This window comes from Sturnira hondurensis, unplaced genomic scaffold, assembly GCF_014824575.4.
Source record: "Sturnira hondurensis isolate 20B ecotype Veracruz unplaced genomic scaffold, ASM1482457v3 Scaffold0006849, whole genome shotgun sequence".
In the NCBI taxonomy this organism is placed as follows: Eukaryota; Metazoa; Chordata; class Mammalia; order Chiroptera; family Phyllostomidae; genus Sturnira; species Sturnira hondurensis.
The window spans coordinates 3,351,003-3,369,147 of NW_028079480.1; the positions used below are offsets into that span (position 1 = coordinate 3,351,003).

An 18,145-nucleotide genomic window follows, 5' to 3' on the forward strand; every position below is an offset into this window, starting at 1 on the left:
GGTTCCTTTTAGCCATCTTTCAGGAAGACAACCTTCGTTTCTTCCCCGGAAAGACTGGCATGGACCGCACAACCAACCAAAGTACTAGGCTTTTCTTGTGGGCTTTCGCTAGCTTCGCAAGTCAATCCCAGTTCCTCAGGGCCTTCTGGTGACGACCAGAACCCATACATGCCTCCTACAGGCGTGACATTCCAGTCAAAGTCCTGGTTAACAAAACCACTGTTAATGACTGGTCTTACTGGTTTTATGCAAAGAAACATTACGTCATTATTCATTCCTTCAGAGTGCCAAATTCTGGAGGGATCAGGTAGGGAGAAAAATACAAAGCATAATGGAAAATCTTTTTCCTTATTCACTTCCTCACAGAGTATGAAGTTTCAACCTTTTCTGGAATCCTCAATTTCCTTTTCAGAGCAGATACAGAGCAAAATCTGGAACACAGAGTTTCGGAACAATACACAGGTAGAGGCATTCCCCTGCACCAATGCGTCCACTGGTGCCTCACAGAGACACACTCCTTCAGGCCCGCTCTCTTGGCAGAGACATGCTGCTTTGCCTCAGGCTGAAGCACCTATCAGTCCCAAATGACCCTTCCTGGGTCCCGGGTGGCAAAAGCATTCTCCCCAACTGGCTACAGGTGACCTTCACTAGGTCTTCAGGTGCGCAGGGTTTCTGATCAGAAGAAAAACCAATGGTAGAGACTTGCTCTCTTCCAATCCGGTCTCATGGCAGAGACATGCTGCTTTGCCTCAGGCTGAAGCACTTATCAGCCCCAAATGACCCTTCCTGGGTCCTGGCTGGCAAAGGCACTCTCCCCAACCGGCTACAGTGACCTTCACTAGGTCTTCAGGTATGGAGACACGCTCCCCCAGGCCGGGTCTCACTGCAGAGACATGCTGCTTTGCCTCAGGCTGAAGCACTTGTCAGCCCCAAATGACCCTCCCTGGGTCCCAGGTGGCAAAGGCACTCTCCCCAACCGGCTACAGGTGACCTTCACTAGGTCTTCAGGTACGGAGACATGCTCCTTCAGGCCCGGTCTCATGGCAGAGACATGCTGCTTTGCCTCAGGCTGAAGCACTTATCAGCCCCAAATGACCCTTCCTGGGTCCTGGCTGGCAAAGGCACTCTCCCCAACCGGCTACAGTGACCTTCACTAGGTCTTCAGGTATGGAGACACGCTCCCCCAGGCCGGGTCTCACTGCAGAGACATGCTGCTTTGCCTCAGGCTGAAGCACTTGTCAGCCCCAAATGACCCTCCCTGGGTCCCAGGTGGCAAAGGCACTCTCCCCAACCGGCTACAGGTGACCTTCACTAGGTCTTCAGGTACGGAGACATGCTCCTTCAGGCCCGGTCTCATGGCAGAGACATGCTGCTTTGCCTCAGGCTGAAGCACTTGTCAGCCCCAAATGACCCTCCCTGGGTCCCAGGTGGCAAAGGCACTCTCCCCAACCGGCTACAGGTGACCTTCACTAGGTCTTCAGGTACGGAGACACGCTCCTTCGGGCCCGGTCTCATGGCAGAGACATGCCCTTTGCCTCAGGCTGAAACACTTATCAGCCCCAAATGACCCTCCCTGGGTCCCAGGTGGCAAAGGCATTCTCCCCAACCGGATACAGGTGACCTTTCCTAGGCCTTACAATACAGGTTTCTGATCAGAAACAGAACACATGTGAGAAATTTGCTCTCTTCCCACCAAACCAGAAAACAAGTAGTTGAGGTTTCCTTTACTCCAGGTTTAGAACTTTCACATTCTTTATACATATTTCTACTCATCTAGATTTAACCATCATTCTCTTTTAATCTTGGTTCCTTCCCCACACGGGAAGAACTATACCTAAACTCAGTACTTAAACTCAGTATGTGGCAGCCAAAAGTCCCTAGCACTACAGGTACCTTCCACTAAAAGTCCCTAGATTCGCAGGGACATTTTTCACCTTTCTGAAACTTAGACCTTGCAAACACCCTATAAATCAGATGGTCACTCTCAGACCACAGTTCGTGACCTTCAAAACCAGAGCCATTACTATCAGAACCAGTTACACAGAAAACCTAACTGCTGCAGTGCCCACACAGCAACAGCATACAAGCCTATAATCTAAAGAGAAGCCTTAGCCAGTTCCAAGATGGCGGAGCCCATGCACGTGGGATCATCCAACATGGCGGCACCCACGCATGCGGGGTCGTCCAAGATGGCGACGCCCATGCATGCTCTGCCCTCCATGGTGGGGCACTCACGTGGCTCATCCATTTTACCCAAAATGGCAGCACCCGGACTCTGGTTCCACCCAACTGTGAAGGTCCTAGGACTCCGGCTTCAGGAGCCCCGAAAGCTCCCAAGGCCCCTTCCACCCATGGGTGTGGGGGCACCACAAAGCCGCCCTCCACCCATTGGGAGTGATGCACTGAAGCTGCCATCACCAATGCAGGTGGAAAGCAGGCTTCGCCCACCTGTGAAGGTGGGGGCTCTGCTGCTCCGTTTTCAGGAGCCAAGGCGGCCCCTGCCAACCCCTGGTGCGGTGGGTGTGCAGAGCCCACTTGCAGAGGCTGCGAATCCGTGGTGAAGACTTCTCCCACTTGCAGGGCAGGAGAAGCCGTAGTGGGCCTCACCTCCCCAGAAGGTAGCATCACCACAGGAGTTCCCACTCTCTGGGGTCCCTCATTTCCCAGGTTCAGAGCATTAATGAGGTTTCTTTCCTCATCATCTTTTTCCTCCTGTGATCTACTATCAGAGAGGGGTTCTGAGACCCCTTTCTCCTTCTGGACCACTACACACTCCTCTGTAGAACTACTCACACAATTCCAACAAAGCAAACAAAGATTCAGAGCAAAAAGAATACAGATGGCGTAAAGACCAGGTATTTCCCCTGCTATCGCCCACAATTCCAGCTCCATTATTGCAAAAGAGCAGTCAGAAACCAAGTTTTCAACCCAAACACTTTCACGTCTCTGCTCCCTGCCTGCTTTGTTTCCTTTTCACCTTTCCGGGTGTGATTAGGCGGCCGATGCCCTCAAGAGCGCAGAGAAATCCTCAGAGACTGGGAAAATTCTAAAGCCTCACTCTCTCGCACCTGAGGGGATTCGGTCTGCCACGGACAATTATCCTCCTGGCTGGCTCGCCAAAAACTGTTACCGAACAAAGGGTCCGAGGGGGGGCAATACTTGGCCCACTGAGGGATGCCAAAACCTGCTGCAGAAAATAGGGACCCCTCCCAAGGCCGATACACTAAAATCTTAAGGTCCTTCTGTCCGCCGCCAATTGGAAACACATCTCTCAATGCCAGAGATTTGCGAAAAGGAAACAAAATGTTTATTTAATGCTATTCAGGCCTAATGCCTTCCTTGAAATATTAAAGTCTTTAAGGGTATACACCTACACACACACACACAGCGCTCCCTTCTCCCACTGTCCCAACTCCGGGTACCGTAAATCAGGAAAAGAGCACACGTCCGTTTTCAGGCCGCTGGCACGTGAGCTGCGTCGTCTGCCTGTCCAGGCAGGATCTCCAATTAATCCAAAGTCATGCGGCACCTTCCACTGGCAAGAGTTCTTTGTACCAAGTTCTAGTCAAAGTCTCTCCTGCTTTCCAGGCTACTCAGCCAAAGGGAGCACGCCAAAGCCGTGTGGGCCTCTTCTACCAAAGCCGCGTCTTTCTTCTTCACCTGGCCGCAGGGATCTCCATTCTGGCAAAGTTGCGTGGTTTTCTCTTCCACCTGGCCAAGAGGGGGTCTGCACTCTGCTGAAACTGCATGGCTCTCCCTCCTAATGGCTACAGGGGTCTACATCTTTCTAAATAGCGTGACTCTCCCCCTCATCTGGCCAAGAGGGGGTCCTCACTCTGCTAAAGCCACATGGCTCTCTCGCAGGCACTCTCTCCGAGAAGCAGCTCCCAATCCTAGCCTGGTTTTTTTCACCACCCACTTCTCCCTGGCCCAAAACTTGGCCACAGCTATTTAACATATCTATGAAACCAGTTAAAGGTTATAGATATGTTAAATGCCATTCCAGAGGTTAGCTACAAAACTGTTGCTATGCAAAACAGCTCTCAATGGCCCTGCTCCATTGGTCCCTTCCCCCAACTGACACCTGGGGGGGGGGTGAGGACATCCTAATATTTCCTCCAATATTTCTGTACACTTTGAGTTCTGGACACCATTCCAAATCTTTTCTGGCCCCCCCCCTTGGCTGCACCCTGTATCAATAAGAGGGAATGAAAACTTTATACCACTCTGACCATGAAATAGAATAAGGTGTACTAATAAGCTGATAAAACAACTCACATACTGACAGTTTCTTTGTAAGCATATTGCACATGCCAGCAGTCCCAGTTTCTATTTGTATAGGAAATGTCCTTGATCACAACTTTGGGTGACACAGATCGCCGAACTGCAGGAGTTTGGGTGGCACTGACCACTTCCAGGATGTTGACATTAAAGATTCATGTCAGGGGGGGTGGAAAGGGGAGGGAGGCCGGGAGCATGGGGCGGGGGGCAGGCAGGGTCGGTAATATAAGACAGAAAGCTGTACTTAAACAAGAATTAAATAAAAATTATATTTAAAAAAAAGATTCATGTAAGGACCACCAAAGACACAACATGTCGGCAGCCTCCCCCCCCACCCCCGCCCCCCCATCTCTTTGTTCTCCTTGCCCCTCTCCCTCTTTAGAAAACCCCTGCCTGCACTGAAATGTTAAGATGGGCTTTGAGATGGGAGTCCCCCTTCTTCCGGTTTGTTTGCATTTGAATAAAACCTTTCCTTTTTTCACCAGCATCTGTCTCTGGCTTTTGTTTGGCTTCTGTTGAGGCAGGCTGCCAACCCATGGTTTCAATGACAGGAGGTTAGTGTAGCTTCTACCTAATCCTCTGCTATCTGGGATTGCATAATATCATTTAAGTCAAGAGACCTGGGTTCTTTTCCTGGAAGATACATTCTCCAAAGACCCCAGTTGTGGGGCCTTGACATTAGTAGTGAATTCCACACGATGTCATTTTTTTTAACATAAGGCAATGGCAGCTTACAAAGGGCAGTGCATGTGGGCGTGGCTGGGCCATATCTGCATGATGAACTCAGAGATTCTGGGTTGCAGAGAAAACTACTTAAAAAGGTAATTTCCTATTATAATTTCTGAGTGGAGAAAAAACTTGGAAAGCAGGAAGCATTAAAATGTTTGGGACTAGAGCATAATTATTTTATCCTTGTAATTAAGATGAAATTTTGATGGAAGACGTCATTTTATCTACTTGTCTTAAACTTTTAAATCCCTTTTATAAAACACAGAGTGCAAATAACAGGATGTGATAGTGAAAATAGTATTGAGCGCCTACTCTGAAACAGAACTGTAAAATACAGCCCCACAGTGAGCTGACAATGTAGTGGGGGAAAGCTGACATGTGACACAGGAGACGCGTTTGTTCTGAGAAATGATCAATGTGAGCTAAACTAGCTAAACTAGCTCACATTGAGGGACAAGCTTCCCTCAATGTGAGGGACAAGCTTTGAGGAGGTGGAAGGACTGGAGCTGGATGTGGGAGATGCGTAGGACTGAGAGACGAGGAGGTGCTCCCTGGAGCCAAGGACAACCCAGGTGATGCCTCCTGTGGATCAGAGGGCTGGGAAGCTGAAATGATTGGCAAAAATGGGCACTAAGATGGGGTATGTAAAGTGAGTACTCATATGGGCACTTGAAAGCCAGGCAGACAAATTTGGAGATAGTCTACTTTTTTCCCAAAGCACGTTAATGGTCTGACTCTAAAACTGCCGTTCAATAAGGCATACATTAGTTCATAAATCCCACTTCAAAAAAAAAAAAGCTAACTGTAAGCACCATTCCAAAGTACCTTGAAAATAAATTACTTTCCTGGAAGAAGGTGGCAAAGTTCTTGTATGGTTAATACTGACCCGGGAGGAAGAGCTTCTGTACAAGGCAAATTCTACACAAGGGGTTCTGTGAAGCTGATGGCACAGTTCCACCAGAGCCATTACGCATGAATGTTATTTAATTCAGCCACCCTGCTTCTGAGGAGATGACTAAAATAGACCAGAAAACTATTAAAGCTATAGTTCTCCAATTTGGGCTTCTTAAAGGGAAATAAACTTCTTTGACAAGTCACCCTAGGTTGTAGAGAACATCTAGTCCACATCCAATCCACTCCCAACAGCTTAGAGTCCTTTTCAATATCTGGTCCCCCAACTCCTTTATTCAAATGTTTATTTCTATGCCCAAGTGCTATGAAACCCATTCTATGCCTTTACAAAAAAAAAAAGAGAGAGAGAGAAAAGAGCCCTGGCTAGTGTAGCTCAGTGGATTGAGCACAGGCCTGCGAACCAGAGGATCGTGGTTCAATTCCCAGTCAGGACACATGCCTGGGTTGCAGGCCAATTCCCAGCAGGGATGCAGTTCCTGGCAGGGGGTGCACGAGAGGCAACCATACATTGATATTTCTCTTCCTCTCTCTTTCCCTTTCCCTCTAAAGATAAATAAATAAAATTTATTTTTAAAAAAAGTTGAATTACATAATCACAACTGTAATTTACATGGTAATTCACATGCCATAAAATTCACCCTTTTAGTGTTTTTTTGTGTATTATGCAGCCATCACCACTAATTCTGGAACATTTTCATCACCCTCCAAAAAAAACTCATGATACTGCAGACAGAGATCTGGGGCTGTGCTGACATGGTAAGAACACCGACCTTGTGCCAGCATGCGTCGGGGGCTCCAAGATCTCATCTGCAGCAGCCACGTGGGAAGTGCAGGGTTCCAGCCAGCGAGTCTGTCCTGCTCAGCACCAGCTAGCGTAGGAAGAAAGTTTCCTCTACTCTCAGGGTTCTTTCAGCTAATCTAATCAAGTAGACATGGGATGGACTGGCAGGAGAGAATAACTAAATTTAATGTATGCATATGAATGGAAGCCCCTCATACATGGGAGGGTCAGGGACCCCACATATACAAGAGATTAAGAGACAAAGAGGAAAAATGTATATAGAAGACACTGAGCTAGGGATGAGGTAAGTTACCACACCTTTTTAAACTGTAGTATATGAGATCTTACACCAAAAATCTGCACACCTGCTCTTCCAAGGCAGAAATACCTCAATTGTTCTTTTCCTCTCGACTCCTCTGCTACTTTGACGAGCTTTAAGCCGTTTCCAACTATGTAGAAGACTGATTAACACACTGGGTCTTCTTACTTCCATCACTCCCCTTGTAACAGACCTTCAAAACATTTTTTAAAGAATCTATACAACACAGTCCTCTTCGTTCCCTCCCTTTACCTATACAGATGAGTTATCAGTTATTTGACTTACTACACAGAAGGTCTCTATTGTAATCATGTATTTAAGGAGCAAGTTTTACTATAAGGGGGTATGTACAACAATTTGGATAGAATGAAAATGAAATCTCAGCCAGCTCATCGCAGGTGTGGAGAAACCAGTACTCTCAAACACTTTTCATGAGACTGAAAGAAGGGCCAGTAGCTATTTAATAATATGTATCAAAGCCTTTAGAATGTTTATAAACTTTGACCCAACAAGTTCACTTATCAAACGTCATCCAAGAGGAAAAAATGTCCAACAATAGGGGATGAATTAAATTATATCCATAGACTGGAACGTTGTACAACCACTGAAATTGAGTAGACCTGCCTTTATTGCCATTGGAAAGCATTCATAATCTCTTTTTTCATGAATAAAACAGACTACAACATAATGCATATACTTGGCAGTCCTATTTTTGTGAAACAAAAAATATTTATACAGGTGCACCTAGGTAAACAAAAAGTCCAGAAGGCTAACATGTCAAAATGGGGGCTTTTAAAAAAATAATAAATTTCTGAATTTTATAATCAGAAAATACAACTATATTTTGAAGAAAAATAATTGCTCTCCAGCAAGAACCTCCCTGTTTATTGTTATGTAAGAATGTTCTTTATTTATAAGTAACTTCCCTTTTTTACTGATGTATTTGTTTAACATTCAGAGCCTGTCTTTTTTAAAAGTGCTTTTCAACTATAGTCTATTCTCAATATTATTTTACATTAGTTTCAGGTGGATAGCAGTGGTTAAACAATCACATACTTTACAAAGTGTTCCCTGTGATATTTCCAGTACCTCTCTAACACCACACATAGTTATTACAATATTATTGATTGTATTTCCAGGGTTATACTTTAACTCCCCATGACTATTTTGTAACTACCAAACTGTACTTCTCAATCCTTTCCCCTCCTTCACTCTGTCCCCCAAACCCCCTCCCTTCTGGCAACCACCAGTCTGTTCTCTGTGTCTATGAGTCTGTTTCTGTTTTGTTTGTTCATTTATACATAATACCCTGTAGGTCCATCCATGCTGTCACAAATGGTAAGATTTCATTCCTTTTTTATGGCTGAGTAATATTCCATAGTATATACTTGTATGAATTAGCACTTGTTCATCCACTTGTCTATTGATGGGCATTTGGGTTGCTTCCATAGCTTGGCCATGGTAAATAACACTGCAATGAACATAGGAGTGCATGTGTTTTTTCAAATTAGTCTTTTGGGTTTCCTAGGTAATATATCCAGAGTAGAATTCTTGGGTCATGAGACAGTTCCATTCTTAATTTTTTTGAGGCACCTCCATACTGTTTTCCGTGGTGTTTGCACCAATCTTCATTCTCACCAACAGTGCACAAAGGTTCCCTTTTTTCCACATCCTGACCAACAGACATATAGATCAATGGAAGAGAATAGAGAACCCAGAAATAAACCCATGCCTATATGGTCAATTAATATTTGGCAAAGGAGGCAAGAACATACAATGGGGTAAAGACAGTCTATTCAATAAATGGCGTTGGGAAACATTAGATATGTTTAAAAGATGAAACTAGACCACCTTATTATACCATATACAAGAATAAAGTAAAAAATGAATTAAAGACTTAAACATAAGACTCAAAATCATAAAACTAGAAGAAAACATGAGCAGTCAAATCTTGGACATTTCTCTTAGTAATTTTTTGTGATGTATCTCCTCAGGCAAGGGAAACAAAAAGTTTCATTCATTCACATCAAATATATATTGAGTGTCTAGTATGTGCCAAAAGTATACCTTCATGCTCTCAGGAGTTCAAATTCTAGCAAGGAAGGCAGACAAGCAATCACCGTAAGGTGACATGTGGGTTAAGAACACGTCAAGAACAGGACAGGACTTCCTGAGTGGAGAAGACTCCTGTCCCTAATGGCTTTAGCTATACCCACAGTCGTTTTATTTATTCTAAATTCATGAGGAGAATCTTAAAGGAAAAGCTGAGTTACTGGATGAAACAACTGGAGGGTAGTTTTATTTCTTTGGTATCTCCTACCCTACTTCAAACTCAAAACTTAATGTGTTTGCTGCTCTCATCCTTCACCCAAAAGAACCACTCCTATCTGCTTCCCAACTCAGCATATTGCAGCATGCCCAGATTTGCAGGTACCCCTCCTCTCTTCTCACCCTCCAGCTTTCAAGTAGTAAGTGCTATCAGCTCTTCCTCCTTTATGCTCCTTATGCCCACTGATGGATCTTTTTTCTTTTTTTTTCTTTTTTGCCAGCCATTATTTCTTATTTAGGCTTTGCAATAAGCTAACATCCAATCTCCCAGCTTCTACCCCTCATTACTGATTTATTAAATACAAATCCCATTATGCTATTTCAAGTACTTTAAAAGTCATGCTCCTCTATCTTTGAAGATGATAAAATTCAAAACCTTTAGCATGACTCAGAAATCTTTTGGGGCCCTGGCCGGGTTACTCAGTTGGTTGGAGCATCGTCCTGATAAGCCAAGTGGTTGAAGGTTCAATCCCTGGTTGGGGCACATACATAATGAGTGGAGCAACAGTTGGTGTTCTCTCTCTCTCCCTCCCTCCTTCTCTCTCTCTCCCTCTCTCTATAAAATCAATAATAAAAAAGAAAAAAATTTAAAACTTTCTGCAAGGTGGCAAACACCTCTCCTGTCTTGTCTCACATGCAGCCTCTTCTCATAGGGCATGTCTCATGCCTCTGCACATTCCATTCCTTCTTCCTATGATCCTGCTCCCTTTTCTAGGTAAACTGCTTACTTTTAGTCGCTCAAAGCACAATTCGAATGTCTACTCTGTTTTTAAAACTGCCTGAACCCCTGAGTCCCTTTCCTCTAGAATTAATCACATTGTCTTGTAAGTCATCTGCTCAAGTACCTATCTCTCCCATAAGGCTGTTCTCTCACGGCAGAGAGGACAGTGTCTTCCTCCACACCTACGGAAAGTAGTCAATGTCTAATGAACGAAGGATTGAATAAGAAAGCTCAGCAATGTTCGTAGGGACTACTACAGAAGAGGCAAGAGGCTTTCGTTGTCACCCAACTCCACTCAGGTGCTGCGCCTATTCTCCCCTCCCCTCTCGCCCAGCACTTGTCTGTGTCTGTGTCTGTGTCTGTGTCTGTGTCTGTGCCTGTGCCTGTACAGCAATGCCCTTTGAGCAAAACACAGCAAGTGGGAGAGAGGGAGAGAGGGAGAGAGTCTGAGCTCTAATTTTAAGGGTGGATCCTCATTCACCTTTGAAATAGTTTCAGCTGTCTGGGATTAAATAAAAACATTTTAAGTATTTTCACCAATGCCCTTGCTGAACGAAAGTTGGGCTGGGAACCTTGGGAAAGCATACAGATGATTAGGGGCAAATCGTTTTATTGCTGTGTCAAAATTTTTTATTTTAAGTAGCAAAAATTTGCCGGGACTGTGAGCTCTAAGTATGTGTACATTGATTCAACTTATTTTCGAGATATGAAACACACATTGAAAAGCACAGGTAATGGCTTCTACCTGCAGCTGAGGGATCCAGGCATCTTTTCAGCCTCCCTGGAAGGCCCCACTGCGTGGCTCTTGGACACCCTCCTTGGCCGGTTCTCCTAGGACGTGGATGTTCAGCAGTAGAACTCAAGCCCCGCCTTCCGGCGTATGCAGGACTTCGGTGGGCGGGGCCCTCCACGTGGAGCGAGGACCAGATTCTCAGACGGCGTCTCCGCGGTTGCCGCGGCGCAGCTCCGGTTCAGCCCCTTAGCCCCACGTCAACAGCGCAGGCCCGGCGGCCTGGCTTTACTCCTACGCCGCTGACGTAACGTCATCTTTCGGGACGTGGACGGAAGAAAAAAGTAAGCCGGCGCCAAAGGCGGCCCCGCGTGGACTGCTGGCTGGGCGATGAGGTCGGGCGCTGCAGGGGTGAGTGAGGTACGCGGCAGGCGCGGGGATGGAGAAGCACCTGCGCCTCTTCGAGGACTGATGCGGCGCCTGGGCCGAGGCGGGGAAACATGGGCGCGCCGGGCCGCGGGAGCGCCGCACAGGCAGGAGCCGGGTGGCCGGGTCCCACGAGTGGGCGTGAGACCTCGCCAAGGGATGGCAGCGGGCTTCGGGTGCGCAGCACGGCCCCGGCGCGGTTCTTAAGGACCTCGTGGTGGAAACCAGGGTTGCGGGGACCTAGGGCACCCGACCTTCCTGGCCAACGACATGGAGGAACTGGTCCATATGGACGTTTGGAGACTGCCTGGACCCCTTCTCGGTCCATTGCACCTGCCTTGGTGTCGATATTTTACCTGGTTTGTACCTGGCAACACACCGACTCTCAGGGGCTTGTGTATGTAGACCCCCGTGGCCCGTTTTGCTTTCGCGATCCCCTCCTCAAAACCAGCCCCCCCCCGCCCCCCGCATCGGAGAAGTCGGCTCTCGACCGCATTTTGCAAAATGACCTCCGGTCAGTGAGTAGTTCCTGGCACGTCAGGCAGTACCCGCCGCCCCCATTATCCCTGGCTCTCTAAGGCGGTGAGATTGATCGGCGGTCTTTGCCTTTAAGTGAACCATATGCAGGTCCTGTATTTCCGAGCAAAGTTTGTTAGGGCTAAAGTTCAAGACTCCGTCTAAGTCAGTAAGATAAGGGCGTCCTGTTTAGTACCTTTTTATAAAGAGGTACTTGAGAAATGTCCTGAGTCAAAACATGGAAACTCTTTTCTACTGATGACATTGAGTCTAGACATACACACCATACCTTTTGCTCCCTTGAATTAGCTCTCTGATTTTTGAGGCCATAATGAATGCTTTTGGAGAGCATAATAAACTCTGGCAGGATGAACCATTCCTTGTAGTGAGGAAAGGGCCAGTCAGAGGCAGTGCAGTATAGGGAAGTGGCCAGGAGGTTTGGTTTCTAGGTCACTGTTCATCTTAATATCTTAATGGTCTTAAACATTCAGAGCTTTCAGTTACTTTTAGATAAGAGAGAGATAAACAGTCAATAAGTCTAATTTACGACTATCTACATCAGAGAATATTTATTGAATTCTTTGTGACAGTGGCAGGTCCCGAAGGAAAGAAAGAAATGATTGTAAGATACCATTAGTGCCCAAAAGACAGAAGAAGGAAAACTGACATTTATTGACCATCTGTTACAAACAGGCATTCCATGCATTATCTCATTTAATTCTCACAGTAATCTTATGCAGTCCTTACTGTTCCTGTCCCTGATTTACAAATGGAGAAGCTGAGGGTTAGAAAGATTATGTAACCCTGCAAAAGGCATACAGCTAGCAAATACAAAGCTTCAAACCAAATCTATCCCAACTTCAAAGTCCCTGTTCCTGTACTGTGTACTGTGCTGTCAGTGGGAGGTTTATAATCTCGTTGGGAAAAGCATGAACCAGTTCAAAGGTAACCTGTAGGATTATGCCCAACTTTGAATGCTGAAGTGGCTGGGGAATTTTAGTGTCACTACTTGATTACCATTTTGGCTCTTCTACGAGTATTTTGGATCATTCATATGGAGATCATTGTTTGGCAACAATCAGTAAAGGAATTTACACAGGAAGCAAACAGACCATGGGCCCATATCATGCTTCAATTCTATGAAAATAGTTTTCTCTCTGGATCTTCCAGACTGTCACAGACACAGAAGTCAACAAAGACAGCACTTCGCACTTCTGTTGCCTATTAGATGCCATAGCTTTTACACCAGATGTATCCTGCCAGTCTCTTCTCTCCCCTTTCTGTCTGTGCCTTTGTGCAGTATAAGTTGAAGAGCAGTACACGCCATTCCTTATTGTTCTTCTCTATGGGCCTAAATGCTAGTCTCTGAGGCACATTTAAGAGGGCTGGGCTGTCTCCACCAATCCGTATAGCATAGATTAAAAGGAGGCCCCTGCAAGCAAAGAAGGTGCAGTATTCTTATCTTGTGAAAGCAGCAATATTCCAGCTGCAATAGTAAATAGTGTATTCTGTGTATGTGTGTGTGTGTGTATTTTTTTTAGGAAAGAACCCCCTACCTTTGTCTAAAGCCTCAAGTTTGACCTAGGGTGGGAAAATGCCCACAACCACCATGGTCTTAACTCTGAGGTGTCTAGCCATGTACTCATCCTCCTTGGGTTGTGCCCAGTCATTTAAAATGCTGAACATTTGCAGACATTGCCCCTCCTTCCCAGGGTAGGAAGAGTGTGCTCTAGATTCTTGTGGACGGCAGGAAGAAAGACATGGCAGCAGCCTCTGGCCTTTCGTCCTTCCTGTGTCTGTGAGGATCAAGCTGACAGTTCAGATGTGTGGTTTTCAGAGTTCCATTGGGGGTAATAGCAGGGAGGTGGGGATCACTCTTGTTGGGTGTTGAATCTGGTTTTGATCTTTTGGAGACTGAGTCCCCAGTAGTATAGGAATTGTAGTGAAGATTTAATATCAGTACATAAACACTATACCTTAAAGATTTCTTCGTCACTCAGAATACTCATAATCCTCTAGGGGAGGGAGGGTTGAGATGGAGTATGGGAAGAAACCATTTGTTTTTTATCTCCTTTCTACACTATGCAGAGCTGGTAGGCGTTTCCCTAATACAGGGGAGTTTGGAGCAGGGGTGTCAAATATTTACTCTGAGTGTGGGGAAGTAGAGGAAAAGAAAATGAATTGTGTAGTATTTTCATTATTCAATTTTTTAAAAATACATCCTGCAGGTACTTTGATCAGTGACCACATCACAACATGTTGAGTCAAGTCTACTGCGCTGGCTTCCAGCTCTTCAGGCACCGTCTGCTGCCCTGGGCTCAGCTTACAACTCTCTCCAGACTGCGTAGGTACCATGTTGTATACATGCAATGGCTTAGCAACGCGTGTGGGGAGTTCGGTCGGAGTGCATTTCAAACAAGGTCTTAAAGGAGGGGAAAAATATAAAATGGCAGAATTGGACAAAGATAGGAAGGAAGGAAGCAGCCTACTGGTGAAATGTTTTGTGTTTGTTTTTATTAATAAATTGAGACTTTTGGACAAAATACATAGGTTTATATCATAGAATTTGGTGATAGTTTCACACATATGGTATATACTTGTCTTCAAACTCATCAAGTTGTATACATTAATTTTTACAACTTGTATGTCAAATAATTAACTCAAAATTAAAACAATAATTTAAATAAAGTGTTACCTATATTCATCCCCCCCCAATTTTATAGGCTATTTTTGTTATTACTTTGTTGTAATTAAGTACTTTTAGTTTTGAGAAAATTATAGATTTAGTTGCAGTTATAAGAATTAATACAGAGACATTCCTTATACCCTGTACCCAGTTCTCTCAGTATCTCAGCCAGGATATTGACACTGACAGAGTCAAGATAAGAACATTTCTGTCATCCAAGTACTAACCAGGCCCGACCCTGCTTAGCTTCCAAGATCAGACGAGATCAGGCGCGTTCAGGGTGGTATGGCCACAGACGAGATAAGAACATTTTTATCACCGTATGACCCTTCTGGTTCCTCCTTTCTGGTCATGCCCCTCCTCCCGGTCTCTAACCTTGGCATCCTCTACTCTGTTCTACACTTTCATAATTTTGTCCTTTCAAAAATGTTATCTAAATGGAATCATACAGTATGTGAGCAGTAGGGATGGCTTTTTTGACTCACCATAATTCTCTGGAGACTCATCCACCATGTCTGTATAAGCAGGTTCCTTTTTCTTACTGAGGAGTGTTTAGTGGTCACTAACTATAGGTGCACCACAGTTAGTGAAACGTTCGCCCGTGGAAGGGCATCTGGTTTCCGTCATTTGACTGTTGTGAATAAGGCTGCTGTGCAAATTTGTGTGCAGGATTTTGCACGAACATAGTTTTCATTTGTTTGGAATAAATGCCCAAGAGTTCAATTGCTGGGTCATAGGGTAGTTAGTTTTACAAGAAACTGTCAAATTGTTTTTGGAGAATGGCTATACTTTTTAATATTCACACCAGCAGTATGTGAGTTTTCCACTTCTCCGCACCCTCACCGAAATGTAATATTGTCACTCTTCTGTTTTATGCATTCTGAACGGTGTGTGGTGACACCCGACTGTGGTTTTAACTTGCTTTTTCCCTAATGGCTATTGATGTTAAACATCTTGTCATGTGCTTATATGCCATTTATATATTCTACTTCAGTGAAAGGTCATTTGCTCATTTTTAATTGGATTGTTTGGTTTTTTGCTCTTAATTTTCGAGAGTATTGTGTTATTAGATACTAGTCCTTGATCAGCTATGTAGTTTGAAAGTATTTTCTCCCAGTTTGTAGTTTGTCATTTCCTTCTCTTAACAGGATCTTTCTCAGAGAAAAGTTTTTTTGTTTTGCTTTTCTTTTCACGAGGGCCAATTTGTCAGATTTCCCTCTTACGGATTATTCTTTTGGAGTCAAGTCTAAGGACTCTTTGTTTAGCCCTACATCCTGAAGATTTCCTTTCTTTTTTTAAAGGTTTTACAGTTTTACATTTAAGTGCATGATCGTGTTGAGTTAATTTTTGTTTAAGGTGTGAGGGTTAAGTCAAGGTTCATTTTTTTGCCCACGGATGTCTAGTTGTTCCAGCACCATTTGTGGAGAGGCTGTTTATTATAGTTTGAGTTGGCCGTCGGCTCTGTGACACTGAAGTCTTCTCCACATTCTGTCTCCAAACCTTTCCGCAGATGACTCGCTTATCAACTGATCAAGCTTATTATCATTAGAAAAAATCTGTTTCCCATTCTTGTGAAGAAGAGTGTAAGGGTTCACTCATTCGTGTAGAGAAGAGTTCAGGCTCCCTGTGTTTGAAAACTAATTCTGCTACTTACTATGTAAGTCATTAGTGACAACAGCTGTGGGTTTAGTTCACAATTTTAGGGGTTGGTGTGACTGGACTAGGCTCAGCTGCACGGTGGTTTGGTGTCTGTGTCAGTTTTCACGTTGGCTTGGGGCTGATTATTGAGGGCAGGGGGCCTCTGTGGGGGCGATAGGTCATCTCTGTTCCACATGGTCTCTCATCCTCCAGCAGGCCCTCCATGGCTTCTGCACCTCATGCTTATAGTCGAAGCAAGTCATAGGGCCAGCACAGATTCAAGGGGTGGGAGAAGCTGCAAGTGTTACGGTCATTTTTGTATCCGGTATGGTTGGTAAGTTACTCAAATTCTGTGGGCCTCAGTTTCTTCGTTTATAAAATGAGGCTAATAGTAGCTGACTCATAGTATCTAAGTCATGAGGATTACCATGAGAATTTAGTAAGATAACAGTGATGGTGACGAGAACAATGACGACAATAGCGAACGCTTTTTTATAATACAGGAATATTTGGGTGTTTACTTTGTGCCAGTGCCTGTTAGCTCGTGCTTTTTTCCCCTCACAACTTTATGAGGTAGGTAAGGTTACAGCAAGTACGTAGAAGGTTGAGATTCCAGCCCAGGCAGTCTGGCTCCAGAGTCTACACTTGACCTTTTATAGTATATCCTCTGCCCTGTAAAGAAAAGTATCTGAGTGGTTAACACAGCTCTTAGTATATCATAAGTATTTACTTCAGTATTTTTATTCTTGATATTATACTTTGTTCTCAGTAGCCTCATTCACAGAAGGAGGCACTTTTTGGTCTTGTCCCTAGATTTATTTTTCTATTTTTGTATCCACATTTTTCTGGAGCCTGTGGCCCTGTGCTCACTGACCACAATAAGCAGAAAAAAAGAAAATAAATTAAAAAGGCAAAGTGAGAAAACATAGATACAGACACGGAGGAAAGTGGAAAGCCAGGAAGGGAGAAGAAATCCATGCGGGTTCCTTCCTGGTCAGGCCTGGGGACTCCGATGCTGAAAGGTGATGGGCCCCTCCTCCCCTGGAGTATAGTCCACGGCCCATTCGAGGAACGTGGACAACCTTACTGCACCCCAGCCCCCACACACGTGCACACGTGTACACTCAGGAGCCCCTCGGACATACGAGGACGAGATGGCTATTCTTTGGGACTTAGGGCCTAAGGAACCCTTAGGAAATGGGAAGAGATTACCCATCCCAAAGCCTTGGATTTTTCCAAAGGAATCAGGGCCTTCTCAGTCTTCAATATGGACCCTGAAAAGTATAATACACTGCAGATCATTAAAAAATGCCCCCTTGCAAGGTAGGGTCAGTCTGGGAAGGTGAAAGCATTGCTGAACAGGAAACCCAAAAAGCCCCGGATCCCACAGAACTCTCCTTGGTGCTCTAGCCTACCTGACGTGACTGCACTTTCCCTCACGTGAAACCTTGTTGCAGTTTCCTTTTGAACTTTGTCAGCCCTGATCTGCGGTGACCCAGTTGCCAGCAACCCGAGTGACCCCAACTGCCTGGCACCAAGCCAAGCCACTCTCCCCTGATTAAAGACTGGACACCAGGTGTCTCATTCATGCTAACCTGGCCTGATAGATTCTAACTGGTTTCTGTCGAATGATCACCTGGACTGACATGTGTGCTACTTACTACCTGTGTCCCAGTGCTACCCTGGAGTGTCAGCACACTTCCAGGACAGGACAAGCCCTATAGTGGACAGGAGTGAGAAAGGGCCTAGTCCTGAGAGCTGTCAAAGGGAGGGTGTAGCACTGAGCTCTGCGGCCTCTGGTGATGCCAAGTCCAAACCCCAGGACAGTAAATCTGTCCCTGTCCCACTTCTCTCTCTGTCAGGTCAGCAAGGCCAGGACTGTTATGTTTGGAACTTTTAAGCTTAGTCTTGGGTGCCTAGGATAATAACCTTGAAGACCGAATCAGGGTACCTATATTGCTGAACCCAGTGGAGAAAGGGAGCTCTCCATGGAACTGAGCCCCAACAACAGACCTGTCCCCCCGCAGAAAGAGACAGCCCACCTGTGGGTCTAGCAAAGGTGCCAAGTGCCGGGTCTG

General features: G+C 45.2%; 1 protein-coding gene across 4 annotated transcripts in view; it reads left to right on the forward strand.

Moving 5' to 3' along the window:
- The first annotated feature begins 11,027 nt into the window (after nt 1–11,027).
- The window catches only part of ALDH18A1 (aldehyde dehydrogenase 18 family member A1), a 39,780-nt gene continuing 32,662 nt past the window's right edge, over nt 11,028–18,145 (forward strand). For 2 of the 4 annotated variants that reach the window (XM_037050864.1, XM_037050867.1), the window contains exons 1-2: nt 11,028–11,212; nt 13,972–14,087. In XM_037050864.1, coding sequence (XP_036906759.1) covers nt 14,000–14,087 — 88 coding nt within the window. In that variant the 5' untranslated portion in view covers nt 11,028–11,212; nt 13,972–13,999. Of the gene's footprint in view, nt 11,222–13,540; nt 13,566–13,971; nt 14,088–18,145 lie in introns of those variants that run through there. The other 2 variants (XM_037050865.1, XM_037050866.1) reach the window with 2 other exon arrangements.